Genomic DNA, 18357 nt, shown 5'->3' with positions numbered 1-18357 from the left:
CGATCTGCCCCGGGCTGCTGAAACCACTCTCGCCGCCGGCTTCCCCTGGGAGGCAGGGGAGCCGCGGTGCGCGCCTCGGGAGGAGGGGAGAGAGGACTGGGGCTGCTCCGGAGCTGTCAGCGCGCCCACACGAGAGACCGGCACGCCCTTCTGCTGCTGGGATCTTGCCCGTGAAATTTTGTCTCTCTCTTGCCCATTCGAAGGAGGCGGAAAATCGGAGCTGCGTGCACAGGTGCTTTGTTGCGCTCCCTGCCGCCGATCGCCGGCTGCTGGGGCTTGCTGGCGCCGGCGCTCAAGGCAGCGGGGTCTGTAGGAGAACCATCCACTTTCCTGGTGGAATGACATTTCAAATGACAGGTACCAGCGCACCCAGGATACTGTATAGGCGCTGTATACCGCTCTATACAGTAAAATGGATTGCGCATGCCTACCGCTTAATGGACGCGCTTTGGACGCGGCTTGCATTTACCTCTCATTTGAATACTGTATCGAGCGGTATGTGATCCAAACTGTGCGCGCAGCAAACGAGGGTGCGCCCGGCCCTGCCGCACTCTTTCTTACGCGTCCTTACTGTATCGGCCTGTAAGGGAGGGAAGACGCAAAAATTTCATTTTGTTTTTCATTTAGTTTTTGGGGTGTATTTTCCCCACAAATTTCATTTTGTTTAATGCTTCATGTTTAAAAAAAATGAAATAAAAAACCCCACAAAAAACACACAACCAAACAGAAAAAAAAAAAGAAATGGGCCTCCTGTTCCCATCATCCACCCCTCCTACCCGAAAAAATGCAAGGGCCAGGATCCTCCCTGGCCCCCACTTACCCAAACCAGCAGGATCAGACGATGAGGAGACCTTGGCCTATGCAAGGCACATGTTGGAGGCCTGGTCCTGATGTCTTCGCCTGAGCCTAAGCCCAGACCCGATGCCGGGGCCCAATCTGGAAGCCAGGGCCTGGTCCAGAGGCCAGATCCTGATGCCTGGGTCCCAATGCCTCAGCCTAGACCTAGGCCTGTTCCTGACAAATGGGCCTCAGCCCAGGCCAAGGCTTGATTCCTGGGCTTTTGCCTAGGGTCAGGCCCAAGCCCAACTGCCATGGCCCAGGCCTCGAAGGTCTACCATCTTCTTTCTTAAAATCATATTTTACTGGCGTTTGGGAAATTAAAAAAAAATGTACAAGTTTTTAATTATTGGATGTTTAGTTTCAGCTGTCTTGAAATTTGTATTTTCATTATTATGGTTTTACTATTATGATTGATGTTTTATATTTATTTCTTGATTTTATGATGTTGTTTTTGTTGTTGCACTGTATACAGTGTGCGCTTTGTTGCAGTTTCCAGTTCAGTTTTTAGTTGCAAATTTTTATTTATACTTTGACCTCTTTATGTAGTGATGGACCGTGTTCTGCATGTATGACTGAGGTGAGATATTCTGATAGGGATGTATAGCAGCCTGGCTTGTTCTGTTTTCCTATTAAGAGGGGTATTAGTAGTTTAGGATCTGGTGTAATATTTGCAGCATTACTTTTTCATAGATGAGATTGTTATTGTTTTGAGGTTTGGCAGTTAGTGCTGATTTGGTATGGGATGTTTACTCAAGGCTTTCTGAGTGTGAAGTCCACATCCAAAACACATTACAATAGGCCTGAATACCATAATGGGTATTTTTTCAGGGTTTTTTGGTGAGCACCACAGCAGTGCATGTAAATATAATATACAGGTTTGTTTGGTTTTTTTTGGTTTTTTTTTTATCTCAGAAGACTATACTCAGATTTTACATTAAAAAGAACATTCTATTATAAATGAATACTTTTTAATTGTGCTAGCATGCATGGATGGGTTTTTAAAGTTCACCTATGACATCTAATACTCTTGCAGTGGCCATAGGTTCTAGAGGAGATGGGGTGGAGCCGGGTAGGGAGCAATGTCAGATTTTTAAGTTTACATTACTGGGGGTAGATGAATAAACTGGGGGGAGGGGGGGGGGGAGAAGAGGGGCGCAGCACAGTAATTGTTCGCACAGGGCAGCAAAAACGCGAGCACTGGCCCTGCCAGCTACTAAGCTTTCCAGACCTGCAAACAGATGAACACAGACACTGAAGCCTTCACAGAGAAGTTACCATCTCCTTCAGCTGTGGTTTGCCAGCATGGTAAGAGAACAAACTAACCTTAAATAAGAGGTCTGAACTTACCTTTACTTTGAGGTAGATAGCCATGTTCACTCTGAATTAAATTTGTGCAAACTTGCGGTCAATAATCTGTAGTGCTGCTTAGATGCAGTTTCAGTTTCTAACTAAAATGATCGTTATGTTGAAAATGTTATTAAAATATAATTAATAAAATCTCTTAACATTAGCCAAACTGAATGAGTCCTTGTTCTGACACAAATGAACCCTGATTGACCCAAGTGTGAGTAATTAATAAATTCATAAATATTGTACTTTATACAGTTAGGAAGATCCGATCAATGATTACTCTTATAATTGGTGGTGCGCCATGTCCTACACTATCAAGTTTTCAGGAATGCTACAATGAGTATGTATGAGACGGGAACAGTGCCTGCAAATCTCTCTCATGCATATTCATTACAGACATCCTGAAAACCTGACTGGTCAGCTGTGCCCATAGGAGAGGGATGGGAAATTTTCTGCTGAAGTGTTTCAGAAAATGTTAGGTGCTGAGCACAGATTTTCATTGCAAGGCACCTCATTTATTAGGCCTGATTCATCAAGGTATTTTCCCTGAGACACAGAATGGGAGAAAAGACTTCATGGATCAGAATCCTAAAACTAGGCATGCCACTCTACCTCATGCCTATTCATTGTGGATATCCTGAAAACCTGACTGGCTAGGTGTGTCCTGAGGACTGGGCTGAGAACTACTGATCAACTACATGTTTCAACAAGGGTAGTAACTCTGGTCCTCGATTGCCACAAACACGTCTGGTTTTCAGAATATCCACAATGAATATGCATGAGATGAATTTGCATACATGGAGGCAGTACATGGAAATAGATCTCATGCATAATCATTGTGGACATCCTGAAAACTAGATCTGTTGATCTGTTTATGGTGCTCCAGGATCAGAGTTGCCTATCCCTGTGTTACAACCTGGATGACTACCTATAGTCTACCTCATGTCTTTCACTTTATTTGTATATATGCTTGACCTACATATTTATTATTCTTGGATCTGACTGATTGCAAATTAGTTTGTAATTTTAATTGCTATTTAGACTGTAATCTACCTTGAATGTAGAAATTACTTACCTGATAATTTTGTTTTCCTTAGTTAGACAGATGGACTCAGGACCAATGGGTATAGTGTGCTCCTGCTAGCAGTTGGAGACAGAGTCAGATTTCAATCTGACGTCAGCCTTCATATACCCGTGCAGGAAGCTTAGCTCTTCAGTATTCTCCTCGCAAAGCAATTGTAGATATATGTGTGTTTTAATAACTTGATTAACTAGGACTGGTTAAACTGATTTCCAATTGGAGACCGCAAGTGCACTCAACCGAAAAATGCCAACACCTGGTAACTAGGGTGTCTTGAATTAGGGGTAATAACTGGCTTACCCGTGCTTGTCTTGCTCTCGGGGATTGTCACCCAAGGTTTCCGGATCTTGGGGCAGCTGTGGGCCTGATGCCAAGTCCATCTGTCTACATTAAGGAAAACGAAATTATCAGGTAAGTAATTTCTCCATTTCCTAGCGTGTAGCAGATGGACTCAGGATCAATGGGATGTACAAAAGCTACTCCTGAACCGGGTGGGAGGCTGCCCGTGGCCCACTTAGTACTGCCCTTGCAAATGTGTCCTCCCAGGTCTGGACATCCAGGCGATAGAACCTCGAGAAGGTATGTATGGAGGACCACGTTGCTGCCCGACAGATCTCGGCGGGTGACAGCATCTTGGTTTCTGCCCAGGACACTGCCTGGGCCCTTGAGAATGGGCCTTGACCTGTAGAGGTGGAGGTTTCCCTGCCTCTACGTAGACCACCTTGAAAACGTCTTTAATCCAGCAGGCTATGGTTGCCCACGAGGCCGATTCCCCCTGTTTCTGTCCGCTGTGAAGGACGAACAGGTGGTCTGTCTTTCATACAGATTCCGATCTTTCCAGGGATTGGACTAGGAGTCTGCCGACATTTAGATGGTGAAGAAGGCGTGAGTCTTCAGAGTCCTTATGTTTGTTTGGAGATGGCAGAGAGATGATTTGGTTTAGATGAAAATGAGAGACCACCTTCGGAAGGAAAGAGAGGACAGTATGAAGCTATATGGATCCCGGTGTGAACCAGAGGATAGCGCTTGAAGAACAGAGATGCGACGGGCTGAACTTTTGTCAACTAGGAATGCAGTCTTCAAGGTCAGGAGCCGTAGTGACAGACCGTGTGTAGGTCTGAAGGAAGCTCCCGCTAAGAAGTCTAGTACTAGATTGAGTTTCCATAGGGGCACCGGCCACTTTAGTGGTGGTCGTATTTGCTTGACCCCTCTCAGGAAGTGGGAGACTTCTGGATGGGATGATAGACTGATGTCGTCCACTTTGGCTCTGAAGCAGGCCAGAGCGACCACCTGAACCTTGAGGGAGTTGAGAGACAACCCCTTCAAGCCGCCCTGAAGAAATTCCAGGATTATGGGAATTTTGACCGTCTGCGGAAGGATGTCGCGGTCTTCACACCAGGCTTCGAATATTCTCCATATACGTATGTAAGTCAGAGACGTGGAAAACTTGCATGCTCAGAGCAAGGTGTCAATCACTGCCTTAGAATATCTGCTCTTCGTCAGGCGAGTCCTCTCAATGGCCAGACTGTAAGCAAGAATAGAGTTGGGTCTTCGTGGAGGATCGGTCCTTGCCGGAGGAAATCCCTGTGTAGAAGTAGACACAGAGGGTTCCCCGCAAGACGTCTTTGCATGCCTGTGTACCATGGCCTTCTTGGCCAGTCCAGGGCCACTAGAAATACTAGCCCCCTGTGATATTCTATCTTGCGGATGATCCCAACCAGTAGTGGCCATGGGGGAAAAGCATATAGCAGATCTTCCTGTGGCCAGGCTTGGACGAGGGTTTCTATTCCTGGGATTGCGGTTCTTGTCTGCAGCTGAAGAACTTGGGAACTTGGGTATTGGACCGGGTTGCCAGTAGATCCATGGCTGGGGTTCCCCAGCGGTTTACTATCAACTGGAAGGCTGTGGTCGACAGCGTCCACTCCCCTGGGTTCATACTCTCTCTGCTGAGGTAGTCCGCAGTGACGTTTATTTATTTATTTAGAGTTTTTTTCTATACCGGCATTCACGGAGTTCGTATCATGTCGGTTTACATAAAACAAGGGGTGATCAATAAATTATAAACGTACATAACTATAACATGAGAGTATACATTTGCAAAATATAACAAATTATAACAAGTGCGTTGTCTTTTTCTGCAATGTGGGTGGCTGAGATACCTTGCAGGTTTGTTTCCACCCACGCCATTAGGGGGTCTATTTCCAGGGAGACCTGTTGGCTTCTGGTTCCTCCCTGGCGGTTGATGTAGGCAACTGTTGTGCCATTGTCAGACATGACTGACAGATTCGCCTTGGAGTCTGTGACTGAACCGTAGGCAGGCTAGTCTGACCGCTCGGGCTTCCAGCTGGTTTATTTTCCATCCTGATTCTTCCTTGTCCCATTGCCCCTGGGCAGTGGGCTCCCCACCCTCGCAGGATCACATCCGTGGTGAGCAGAATCCAGATTGGAGGTGATAGTCTTACTCCCTTGCTCAGATGGTCTTCTTGTAGCCACCATTGGAGCTGTGTCCGGACCTCTGTCGGAAGCTGGAGGCAAACGGAGTAGTTCTGGGACATCGGGTTCCATCGTGACAATAGGGAGCGATGTAGTGGGCGCATGTGGGTCCTTGCCCATGGGACGACTTCTAGGGTCGATGTCATGAGACAGAGGACTTGTAGGTAGTCCCATACCTTGGGGCAAGCATAGCTTAACAGTTTTCGCAACTGGTCCATCAATTTCCTTCTCCTTGTAGAGGGAAGAACAACCTTGCCCTGTTTGGTGTCGAACCGGACTCCCAGGTACTCTAGTGATTGGGAGGGCTGCAAGCAGCTCTTGGTTGTGTTGATGACCCACCAGAGATTCTGTAATAGATTCTTGACTCTGGTGGTCGCCTGGTAACTTTCCTCTGGAGATTTTGCTCTGATCAGCCAATCTTCCAGGTACGGGTGTACGAGGATTCCTTCTTTTCTCAGTGTCACCGCCACTACCACCATGATCTTGGTGAACGTCCGAGGGGCCATAGCTAGTCCTAAGGATAGCACCCAGAACTGGTAATGATGGTCCAATATCACAAAGCATAGGTAGCGCTGATGGGCGTGATGGACCGGGATGTGGAGATAGGCTTCTGATAGATCCAGGAAAGTCAGGAATTTTCCCCGGTTGTACTGCCCTCATGAATGAACATAGGGTTTCCGTGTGGAAAGTGCGGTACCCTCAGGTAGCGATTGACTGTCTCGAGGTCCAGGATGGGCCGGAACGTTCCCTCCTTCTTGGGGACGATAAATAGATGGAATAGTGTCCAGTATTTTGTTGGTGCTTGGGCACCAAGGTTATCGCCTTTAGGCAGAGTAGCTTTGCCAGTGTGTTTTCTACTGCCATCCCTCTTGGAGAGGGAGTGGCACGGTGATCTCACAAATTTGTCTGGAGGGATGCTGTGGAAGTCCAGATAGTATCCCTCTCGAATGATGGTCAGGAAGCACTTGTCCAATGTTATCTCAACCCATCTTTGGTAGAAGAGGGTAAGTCTGGCCCTCTCTGGCTTCTTCCTGTGGATGGGTCTGCTGATTCTCATTGTGGGGTGCGGCCGGGGCCTGTACCTGAGCAGACTCCCCTCTTGTTGTTTTGTTTGCTACGAAAGGACTGGCCTCTGCCAGCGGGGCGAGATGCTTGGTATGTGTTGTTGTATGGTCTAAAACGCTGGGCTCTTCTGCCCTTGTTTCTTCGGGGAGAGGGGCGTTGGTTTCTTTTGTTCCTGTCCTCTGGTAATCGAGGTACTGGGGATTCACCCCATTTGTGGCTAACTTCTCCTGTTTGCTTCCGAACAGGAGGGATCCTTTAAAAGGCATTCTCGTGAGTTTAGTCTTGGAGGTGGCGTCGGCCGACCAATTTCAGAGCCATAGTTGCCTTCTGGCTGCCGCTATGGATGAGATGCCCCTGGCTGAGGTGTGCACCAGATCAGAGGTCGCATCCGTGAGGAAAGATATTGCCGGTTCCAATGTTTCAGCGGAAGTCCCTGGAGAGAAGCAAGCAGGCACGTGTCACCACAGTGCAGCAGGAAGTGATCGGCAGGGACATTGTTGCGACATCAAATGATTGCTTAAGGATGGATTCCTGACGTCTGTCCTGTGCATCCTTGAGTGCAGCTCCTCCTTAGACTGGAATGGTAATGCACAGACCATGGCGTCCACTTTCGGGAACCCTAGGAGTTCTTTAGCCGTGGGTTCCAGGGGGTATAGGGCCCGTCCTCCTTTGAAGCTGGCCTCCGGGGCATTCCATTCCAGGTCAATCGGTTGTTGCACGGCCTGTAGCATAGGGAAATAGCATGAGGCCTGACGGAGACTGACCAAAACTGGGTTCGTCTTTGGCTCCGCTGTGGGACTTGTGCCAGGGATGGCCGGCATTTTCAGACTCGCACACGAGATCTGGTAACTCGTCTTTGGAGAAAAATCGCATCATGGTTCAGTGTGGTTCCATCCCTGGAGGGATTTCCCCTTCCTCCAGGGAGTCAGGCTCTTCTCCCGAGGTGGCATTGCCCGGAAGAGGCGCGTCTCGGGGGATCTGAGAAGGGCTTGGAAGGTTTTGCTCTTCTGGTGGAGGCTGTGGCTGTGTCACAGGTGGTACCGATTGCACCTGGACAGAGGTTTGCAGGCCTTTGAAAAATTCCACCCAGGAAAAGGTCCCTGGGTCCATATTGAATGGAGAGGAGTTCCCCGAGGTGCCCAGGATACAGAGGTCCGAGGTACTATCATTAGTGGAGGAGGACTCCTCTACTGTCTGAGGGCCTTGCTTCGGGGTCCTCTTGAGCCTCTTTGCACTGCAGGCATAGGGCAGAGGCCACTTCGGGTTGCGCAGCTCTCAGGTGGCAGGCAGGACAGAGGGCTTGTCCCTTGGCTTTCTTGGCTGGAGGTACCATGATTCGTGCGCGTGGAGTGGCTCAGAGCTCATATGTGCGCGTGCCTGGGAACTTAGTTATGCGTGCAGGCAGTTATTTGTACGTTTAGTGGAGATGTGCGCAGGCCTATTCTGTGTGCCCGGCACCGTGTGCCGCTGTGCGCGGAGCACCATTGTGCGCATTGCTGTGCGCACGGCATAGGTGCGCGCACCACTATGTGCACAAGTAGTTTGTGTGCCTGGTTCGCCGCTGTGCGCATGGCACAGATGCGCGCGCCGCTGTGTGCACAAGTAGTTTGTGTGCTTGGTTCGCCGCTGTGCGCACGGCACAGATGCGAGCGCCGCTGTGTGCACAAGTAATTTGTACGCCCTGTTCACCGCTGTGCGCGCAGCTCAGTTGTTTGGACAATACGGCGATCAAGGGGAGGAAATAGTGCCGACGACCGCGGGCAAGATGGCGACCCCCCCCCCAAGAGGGTATCCATGTGAGAGGACCCTCGCACCAGAACAGGGTCTAGCCCAGACGGGGCTGCTCAACCTGATTTAACAGACGCTGGGAGGACGATCTGTGCGGCTCTGGGCCTTGGGAGACCAGAGACTTTAGAAAGTTTTCTACCTTACCTTGTCTCGGCGCTTCCCGGTCTTGCCGGGTGGTCTCCAGCTGCGGGGGGGAGAGGGAAAATACCTTCACCGCCGCACTCGGTATTGCACCCACTGCCTCTCAGCCGCTCTGGGCTAAGTCCACGCCGAGAACCGGCTACCGGTCCGAGGCTCACCTCTGAGGGATCTCGGAAATCACCTCAGGAATTCTCGACTGGGGGAGGGACCCTTAGTTATCACCGCAGGAGAAGCGGGGCGCGTCTTGTAGAGGTAAGATTTTCTTTGGTTTGGATTTTTTAATTCTGTGCAAAGCGTGTGTAGTGTCCCTAACTGCTTAGGAGATGGAGAAATACTGAAGCGCTAAGCTTCCTGCACGGGTATATGAAGAGGCTGACATCAGATTGAAATCTGACTCCGTCTCCCAACTGCTATCAGGAGCACACTATATACCCATTGGTCCTGAGTCCATCTGCTACACGCTAGGAAAATTAAGTTGGAAAAAGCAGAACATTAAATGTTTATAAATAAGTTTTAGGCCCCTAAAATTAAGTGAATTTTCATCTGAAAACTTCGGCTCCTAAATTCAGCTGAAAATAGTCGAGCTTATACATTAGGAGCCTATTTTTTACTATATGTGTAGATTGCTCTAAATATTTATCCAGTATCTACCTCTTCGTAAAAAACAACAAATCCTTGTGTAATGTTTTGTTTGTGAGATGAATCACAACTAAAATGACTGGATTTCTAATCTGACAATTCCTCTGTTTTTACCTTTATGGGCTGCGAGAGACCCATTGTGAAGCAGGTTAAAATTTTGCGAGTCACTTTAGAATCAGATGTCATTATATGCTCTAATGTAAACTGCAGTCAAAGTGACCTGTTTTAAGCTCCACATCTTACATAGACTAAAAGGCACTATTCAGCATTTGTGGTTTTCGCAGTGTAATTCAGGCACTGGTATTTACTGGTTTGGATTACTGCAACTCTATCTATACGGATTGCCAGCAAAGATCATTAGAGCTTTACAAACTGTTCAGAACTCGGCTTGGCGCATCCTTACGGGTTCGGGCTCAGAGAGCATATCACCCCTGTCCTCCAGTGCCCTTCACTGGTTGCAGATTTAGTGGTGGATCAAAATATAAGATAGCCATCCTATCTATAAAGCTATTAAAAGCATCTCCGTGGATACGCACCATGCTGCGCATTTAACAGCCCTCTCTAAGCTTATGATCCACCCTCGTTACTGCTAGGCCCTTTATCAGAGACCCGTGACTTGCCCTGTCCAGCGGCAATTCCTATCTTCCCCAAACACATTACCCAACTTCCTCACACGTCGCCGTGCATGCAGACCATCAGAGAACAGCTGACACCACCAACTCGTTTAAAACAGGCATTGAATGTGGGTGGACAGGTTGTCGATCTGCTTTGGTCAGGGCTTTTTTGGTCACAGCCATGCAGGTTGTGATTTTTTTTTTTTAATTTCTATCGTTAAAAAAGAAGTTATATGGGGGTAGTATAATTGCATTTGTGATTTTTCTGTAATTTGTGATTGGCACGTTGTACCCCACCCTTGAGCTATGGATGAATGCGGGTTTTATATATATATATTTTTTTTAAAGATCAATCTGCTCCACCACCAAACAATGCTAACGAGCAATTTCCTTACCCATGAGTGGGCAAGAAGCACCTGGCATCCCAAGTGTAAGAGCGAGTGAGGCTTACACTGGCTTGACGTCATTGTTTCTATGGACTGGTGGGCACATTTGCAGTCATGTTACCATTAGTTCTTCCCAGCAACTCCAAAGGACATACAACAGTAATGTACAAAAAGAAAAAAAAAATCTGATAAAAAAAACTTTATTGCACTTCCAACACATTAAATTAACATCAACATCAACTCCTCACCTGTATGTTAGGGCAGGAGAAACCGTACTCCTGCCTTCTTAGTTTTAATTAGTGGCCTTTGAAAATAGGTTCTGGAATCAGTGCGAAATGAAACTGGAAACAAATGGATCAGCTGTGGGTTTTGTGGTTTAATTTTTTTTTTTTAAGGAATAAATGGCTGTCTTTCCTTGTACTGAAAAATCTTTGGCATCTTAATTTATTCTTTAAAGAGGCACCAGATGCCTTCGTGGAACAATCCTGAAATGTCATTACACCTTCCAACTTTTTCTCGTGTTTTCCAATCTTCTCACACACACATACACACAACCCAACCGCTCCCCCCCCCCCTTTTTTTTTCCATTCTAGGATTTACTGAGTTCCAGGCCATGCAAATGTATCTGAGTCTCCAGCAAAAATAGCTGAAAATCCAACAACAACGCTCAGAAAGGCCTAGAGAATGGACTATTCCAACCAATTTAACTTCCCATCTTGTATGTATTTTTTTCTCCTTGATTTGTTCACAAATGTAATGTCCCCGATGGGAAAAATTAAATATTTAAATTAAACTTTGCAAAAAAATTAAACAGTGCCCAAGTGTTTTTTTCCTGAGGCAACAGTAGCTCTTTAAGACCAATATCTAAGGTGACCATCTTTGCTAAACTTGCCTATTTTTTTTTTACTTGTCTTCACCATGTCACATCAGCTTTCAAAGGCAACTGTTTAGTGCATTTCTAAAAGGAAGTGACTCAGCCTTAACAGTAAGTCAACTGAGCCAAGCAAAACAAAATGGCCTCCTCCTTTAACTCAGATTTGAGGGGGTACGGGTTGGGTTCAGCAATTGGGTAGATGTGATGAAAGCTTTATCCCAGCTGTTTCTTTGTATAAAAGACATGTAAAAATAAAAAAAACAGTTCACTTTGTGCTGAAAAATCACCCATAAAAAAAAGCAGAAGTCTCCTTGGAGACCTTCCTTGAGGGCACATCCCTCAACTTTCAAGTATTAATCTGTCGTCGGAAAATCCAGTCACTGTCTTTACCAACAAAGCACCCAAATCCCAGCAGCCGACCCCTTGCCCCTACAGCTGGGGGAACATCCCTATCTGCATCCACAGCTTGTGGCATCTCTGCTGTGTCTCAATCTCCCCATAATCAGCAGCAAAAGCACCACACTCCTAAAAGACCCAAGTCATCACCATAAGCCGTCTCTCTCTTGGGTTAGTGTTGCCAAATGGAATGGCCTTGGCTGCACCCTCACAATTTAGCAAACATTTTTTTTTTGGGGGGGGGTATAAAAAAAATAAAATAAAAAATAGATCACTCCCAACTTTAAAAACAAAATGAAAATGAGGGGGAAAAAAGGGCAATTGTCCAAGCTTGATGAGCGCACACTGCACTTGATTTACAGTCCCAGTGATACCCAGTGGGTTTAACAGTGTCAGTCATCTTGTCACTGAGGTAGGGGCAGTGGTCTGCAGTATCTACTACCCCCTTCCCCACTGTGGCCGCTTCTCACCGGTGGATCCTTGGAATAGATGCTGTTGTGTCACATCTTCCGCATTTTGTTCAGAAATCCCATCAAATTTTTGTCCATTCTTGGTTTACAGCTGCCAGAGTGAGTGCCAGTTTGATGGCACGTATCCCCCCTTCTGCCACAATAGAAATCTGTCTGTGCCATTTTCTCCTCAATGTGGGGAGTTCCCTCCCTCTGAAGTGGTGGAGGAACAAGGGAATTCTGCCGTCTGGGCTATTTTCTCACTTCTGAAAGGGTACAGGAGGGAGTGAGTGCAGGTCGCTAGTTCCTCTCTACCACCCCCCTACACCACACCCCCACCCAGACCCCAGCTAGCAGAATTTGGAACAGGAAGCTGCAGGACCTCTTGCTCTCTCTTGACCCACCATTTAGAGTGATTTTTTGCCCACAGTTATTCAAAATTAGTCTCTCTTCAGGCATCTTTGGGCAGCAACAGGAGGAAAATAAATTGACAGTGAAGATTATGGCCTAGGCTCTGATGCAGCCTGGGGTTTGAGTTCAGCTTTTTCCATGGCAGTTCCATAAGGCAGAGAGCGTTTGAAGAAACCCAGCTGAAAAAAAAAAAAAGAGAGAAAAAAAACCACACAGAAATCAGGTATATTATATATAAACACACATAGGAAATACATATATACAAAATGTTATGGAGGAGTTAGAAGCATAAGCTTTGCAGACTAATTCTCTAGCTTGTATAAAGGCTGCACTATAGGTCTATGTGCATTCCCACAATGTCTTGTGCTGGCATCTCCTGTAACTGCTGAAAGACTGAAGGCATGGAACAATACTTTTTAAATTGGATCAGAATGAGAATTACCCAAAGACGAATCTGTATAGGAGCTTTTGAGATGACACGGGTCCCTTCTTTACATGTATCCACAAGCAGCAGTTCTTAACATCTGAAGATGGAAGGGATAGTATAGTCTCAAAAGCCCCTATAAAATATCCTTTTTGGATAATTCTTATGGAACTCCAGTAAAAGGAATCACAGCCTCCCAAGAAACCAGTTTGCTCCGGGACCAATATGGCTACTTAGAACTGTACCCACTATCTCTGAAGCCAGCAGATGTGTCCAACATAAAACCATATAGGGGTATAGTATCAGGGCTACAGCCACAATGCAGACTTCTTCACTGCCTAGGGAGAGAGCTCCGGAGAGGATCCCTTGTACCTCTTAGATGCTCTTCTCTTGCCAGTACCTTGTGCAACCCCTGACCTGAAAGGGATCTGGGAGCAGGGTCCATGGGAGAGGGGAGGGGGGGAGGGGGGGGGGGAGGCTGGAGTGCGGGGCGAAGCCTTGCAAAACAGGAGGGGGAGGAATCCTGCTTTGATTTTCTGTGCTGAGAGAGTCTGTTGCTGCCTTGTTCCGAGATGAGGAGTGGCTCCGCTACACCTTCCACAGGGCCCCCCATTTTGCAGGCACAGTGTTGTGCCTGTAGGGACATCTGACCGCACCTGTAGCATTTGGCAGAGTCATGACCTGACCCCAGGCATTGACAGCAAGCCGAATGAGACTCTGTGGATGGACATCCAGAGCCCACAGATGAAGTCCTTGAAGTTACTGACCAGAGTTTTCTTGGCCCCAGACTTCTCCATGTTACATCTGGGCAGCCTGCGGGACATCCCTGCAGTCCACCGCACTCACCCCTGATGCTGCAGCAGCTGGCCTCACTCATGCGGCGGGACACCACCGAGCCTCACGCATGAGGCAGATGTCACCATAACCACTGCCTCCAGCCAACCCCCCCATAGGCGTGCACGCTTGACATCATCCCCTTTAAAGGGCCCTTGGCGGGAAAAGGCAGCAGCGCCTATAGATGATATCAGCAGCCTTAGCCCTATATAAGGACTCCCTGGACACCCTCACCTTGTTTCAGCAATTGATCTCTTGCCCTCCTTACATAAGGACTTAACATAAAAACATGCAATATGCGAAACTGGGTCAGACCAAGAGTCCATCAAGCCCAGCATCCTGCTTCCAACAGTGGCCAGTCCAAGTCACAAGGTACCTGGCAAGTACCTGGCAAGTACCCGGCAAGTACCCAAACATTAAATAAATCTCAAGCCACTATTGCTTATTAATTAATAGCAGTTTATGGACTTTTCCTCTAGGAACTTATCCAAACCTTTTTTATACCCAGTTACACTAACTGCTGTAACCACATCCTCTGGCAATGAATTCCAGAGCTTAACTATGCGCTGAGTGAAAAAGATTTTTCTTTGACTTGTTTTAAAAGAGCTACTAGCTAACTTCATGGAGTGCTCCCTAGTCCTATCAGAGTAAATATCCGATTTACATTAATTTGTTCAAGTCATTTCATGATTTTGTAGACCTCTATCATATCCCTCCTCAGCAGACTTCTCCAAGCTGAACAGTCCTAACCTCTTTAGTCTTTCCTAGGAGAATCTCTCATAGGAGAGCTGTTCTATCCCCTTTATCATTTTGGTCGCCCTTCTCTGTACCTTCTCCAGTGGAACTATATCTTTGAGATCCGGCGACCAGAATTATACACAGTACTCAAGGTGCGGTCTCATCATGGAGCAATACAGAGGCATTATGACATCCTCAGTTTTATTTTCTATTCCCTTCCTAATAATTCCTAACATTATGTTTGCTTTTTTGACTGCCTCAGCACACTGAGCAGATTATTTCAATGTATTATCCACTAAGACGCCTAGATCTCTTTCCTGGATGGTAGCTTCTAATATGGAACCTAACATCATGTCTTCTGTGTGTCCTAGTCTCCCTCGGTTTGCTGTTCCAGAACCCGTGGAGGCTGCGGCTGGTAAAGGTGAAGCTCCAGACTGTCCCGTCAACTACACTGCAGCACTAAGGGCTCAAGCACCCCATATCCTTTATACTCCATTTCACAAACTTTTTATTTTATTTTTTTGCAGAACTGAAAAGTTCAGTTGAGGGGCTGCCAAGGCAATGGCTTAAAAAAAAAATTATGCTAAAAGACAGAACAAGGCCTATAAAAAAGGGCAGAAAATAAATTAGGAAGAGAAGGACCGGGATGACGTCTGCACGATAGCTCAGACAAAACCAGAATGAGGGGCTCACGAGGCAGTGCGCACATGGGAATTCCAGAGCGTGCTCAATCAAGTCTTCACTGAACTCTGAAAGTTGCGTTCTTGTCCGTACTGAATGATGCCACCCCCACGCATTATGGCAAATTCATGCCTGTTAAGTCAGTACAGAAATGATTACACAAATGTGCTATTCTAAGACATGACTATCGGCCATTATGGACTGAGGGTATCAGAATGACTATACAGCACCAAATCTGGCTGATACCATGAGTATCAGGACTATGGACATTCTTCATTCTGCTGTACCTCTTTTTTGTCTTTTTCCCCCCCCATAATTTTGGAAATTCTTTTCCCAGGAAGGGTTGTGGAGTTGGAAAAACAATGGTAATTGATAACTTGTGGGCTTCTCTAGGCTTTGTTTTCTGCATCCCCATGGGTCCAGTATTAACTTTTTGAACTCCTTATTCAATGTCCATGAGATTTGGGGGACTATTAGTGGTCTTTTGAGCTGCCTGGACTTCCCCATATGCAACCTGAAGATGCCAAGCCATATTACTATTTTATTTCACATGGTTAACTACTAGCTTTGGGCTTCTGTCCCTCCCAATGCAGCCGGAGTGGTGAAACATGGTCCGTGCCGGGGGACCTACCTGTATTTCACCTGCATACACCTCATTAAAGATTTATGTCGCTTGGCACCTATTATATTGGACTGATTCGTCCTTTGAAGTTTAAGGATCCGTACGCATTTTGGTGCTGCACTTTGATATCTTGTGCTTTCACTATTGTATTGTATGTACTTGCACTTCTCCACCTTCATCTGTGCAAATGATAACTTATAAAATCCTGCACAGGCCCGGAAATCTTTATTGGGCATCATATTCTGGGTTTGTGCATTCTTGGATAGGACAGGTGAAGAATAATCAGGTCTTAAGGCCCCAGGATACTGGCCCTAGGAAATGAAATAAGTGAATGGCTGCACAGGTAAGGTTGGGACAATCGTGTCAGGGTGCTGGGGGTGTATGTACAAGAGACAGGGAGAGGGAGGTAGAGAGAGTGAGCAAGCCAGACAGGGGAGCCAGGAGTTAACCACAGATCCTAAGACAAGCTGAGAACCTAGGTTTACCTTGTATAAGACGTAGATCAGCAGTCCCAGGAGGAGCAGGCCCAGCAGGATGGCCAGGATAATGATCCACAGAGGAACCCCATAGCTGCTCTCTGGTTTGCTCCAGTGAATTGATGTGTTCACCTTTAAAACCAAGGGACAGAAGCGTGAAATGTGGAAGGCACCTCTTACGCTACAATGAACACAGGGAGGGAGGAAGGTGAGCAGAGGGAAAGGAGCCTTGATATTTTTGGATGCAAGGCGTGTAATGAAGTTTGATTAATAAATAATATGTGAATAGTGTCTCCAAACCCGTGTCACTCAGCCTTCATGCTGTCTTCCTCCCTTCACCCTCCCATCCACGCGCACATTGCTAAGTTATCAGCAGGGGGTTACAACGCACAAATTCCAGTGCATCTAGAACGTAAGTGCTAATGTCCAATTTCTTCAGCTCTGGCACACCGTGTGTTCATTCACTAGCAATATGATCTCTGTTTCCCAAATGGAAACCTATCATACCATTTGCAGAGCTCAGACACAGACATCAAGCTTCAGATGATGGGGAAGCAGTGAAGAAATGCAGGATTTGCCCCCATCAGTCCCCTTCGCCACTCCCCCATTGTGATATAGGAGATCCTTCATCAGACACCCAGCACTGGGCAGTACTTACCTGGTATGAACCTCTGGGATAGTCCCGGGGCAAGATTTTATACGGCATGCGCTGGATCTGATACACTGCTTCACACTGCAGCAGGAATGGCTGATTCTCTTTCTGAAAGGCAAATGGAGGATTACCATCTGACTCAAAATTATTATTCTGGAGAAATGGAGGCCCATGGACCAGAGGCAGGAGCAAGCAGAAGCACATGGAAGACAAATACGTGGGAGAGAGGGGCCAAGAATAAGAGAGAGTGCCCGTGTTGTAGGGCTGTTCGCACAGACCTTGTAGTCTCTCTGGAATAAGATAGTTTTGTCCTTTGTGAGGCTCCAGGACACTTTTAAAGTAACTTGGTGGAAGGGCAGTCTCTGAGGATCCAGTTTACCTGTGCCGGGTTTAGTATCGCTTCTCAGGTCCAGGAGAACATGGATGGGGGTGGGAGTCCTGACTGAATTCAAAACAGAGCATATGAATGCAGCTTTAAACAGGTCTATAAAAAAAGGTAAGTCCTCTCTCTGATGCTGTAGTGGGGGAAAGTAGTAGGAAGGTCAGAGGAAGCTCATGGGAGTTAGGCCTGCTAAAAAAAATTAATCGTGCAGGGGTCGATTATGAAAGCCACGTATGTGCACAAATGGCGCTTACAAAAAAGCAGAGGCTGTGTGTGTGTGTAGCCTGGTTACATGCACACTTCCATACAAACTGCAGAGAAGCATTCCATGGGCCAGAGCTGAAATTTATAGGCATCCTGTACTTAAAAAAAAAAAAAAAAGTGCCTAATTTACATCCTTCAAAGAGGAGGTGTAACTTTATGCCAGTGAATCTCTGCTCATAGCAGGCCAATTACTTGAGCACTTTCAAAGCAAACTTGTGTGCATAACTTCACTTTGAAAATGCTGGCGAATATCTGCAGGTACAAGTCACACACAGATTTTAGCCCTGGCCGCAGTGTTATAAAATAACCCTGTAAAGCAGCACTTTCCAAAACCATGTGGACAGGTGCAAAATCCACAGATGCTTTCCTCTGAAAATTGTCCTGGAGATGGGGGGAGGGGGGGGGGAGAATGCTTGTAGAGACTCGCACCTGCTTTTTCATCGAGTATTTTTTTATGGCCAAAACCCCCCACAAAAGGCAAGATTACACATGGTGTTGCTTCCCCCACCATCCCAGAAACATCTCCAAAAAAAAATACAGGTAAAGACTGTTCAGAGCAGCTGGCTGCGATCCAGGGAAGCCAGGATTCAAATCCCACCGATTTTCTTTGTGATTTGGGCAAGTCACTTCACCCTCCATTGCCTCAGGTACAAACTTATGGCCTAGATTTAATAAAGGCTTTTCTCCTATTCTGGGTCTACGGGGAAAAATGCTTAACTAAATGAGGTCTTTAAGACTGCGAGCCCTCTCGGGACAG

The 18357-nt window shown here is 46.8% G+C and overlaps 1 protein-coding gene across 2 annotated transcripts in view; it reads right to left on the bottom strand.

The window, feature by feature from the left end:
• Positions 1–10700: 10700 nt before the first annotated feature.
• ITGA5 (integrin subunit alpha 5) overlaps positions 10701–18357 on the bottom strand; it is a 263376-nt gene continuing 255719 nt past the window's right edge. For both annotated transcript variants that reach the window (XM_029595141.1, XM_029595140.1), the window contains 3 exons: positions 16961–17062; positions 16312–16434; positions 10701–12706 (listed from right to left, as the gene is read on the bottom strand). In XM_029595141.1, the coding sequence (XP_029451001.1) occupies positions 12617–12706; positions 16312–16434; positions 16961–17062 (315 nt within the window). In that variant the 3' untranslated portion in view covers positions 10701–12616. The remainder of the gene's footprint in view (positions 12707–16311; positions 16435–16960; positions 17063–18357) is intronic.

This window comes from Rhinatrema bivittatum, chromosome 3 (assembly GCF_901001135.1).
Source record: "Rhinatrema bivittatum chromosome 3, aRhiBiv1.1, whole genome shotgun sequence".
Lineage (NCBI taxonomy): Eukaryota > Metazoa > Chordata > Amphibia > Gymnophiona > Rhinatrematidae > Rhinatrema > Rhinatrema bivittatum.
The sequence above is the reverse complement of the archived record's forward strand: the minus strand, read 5'-3'. Positions and strand labels throughout refer to the sequence as shown.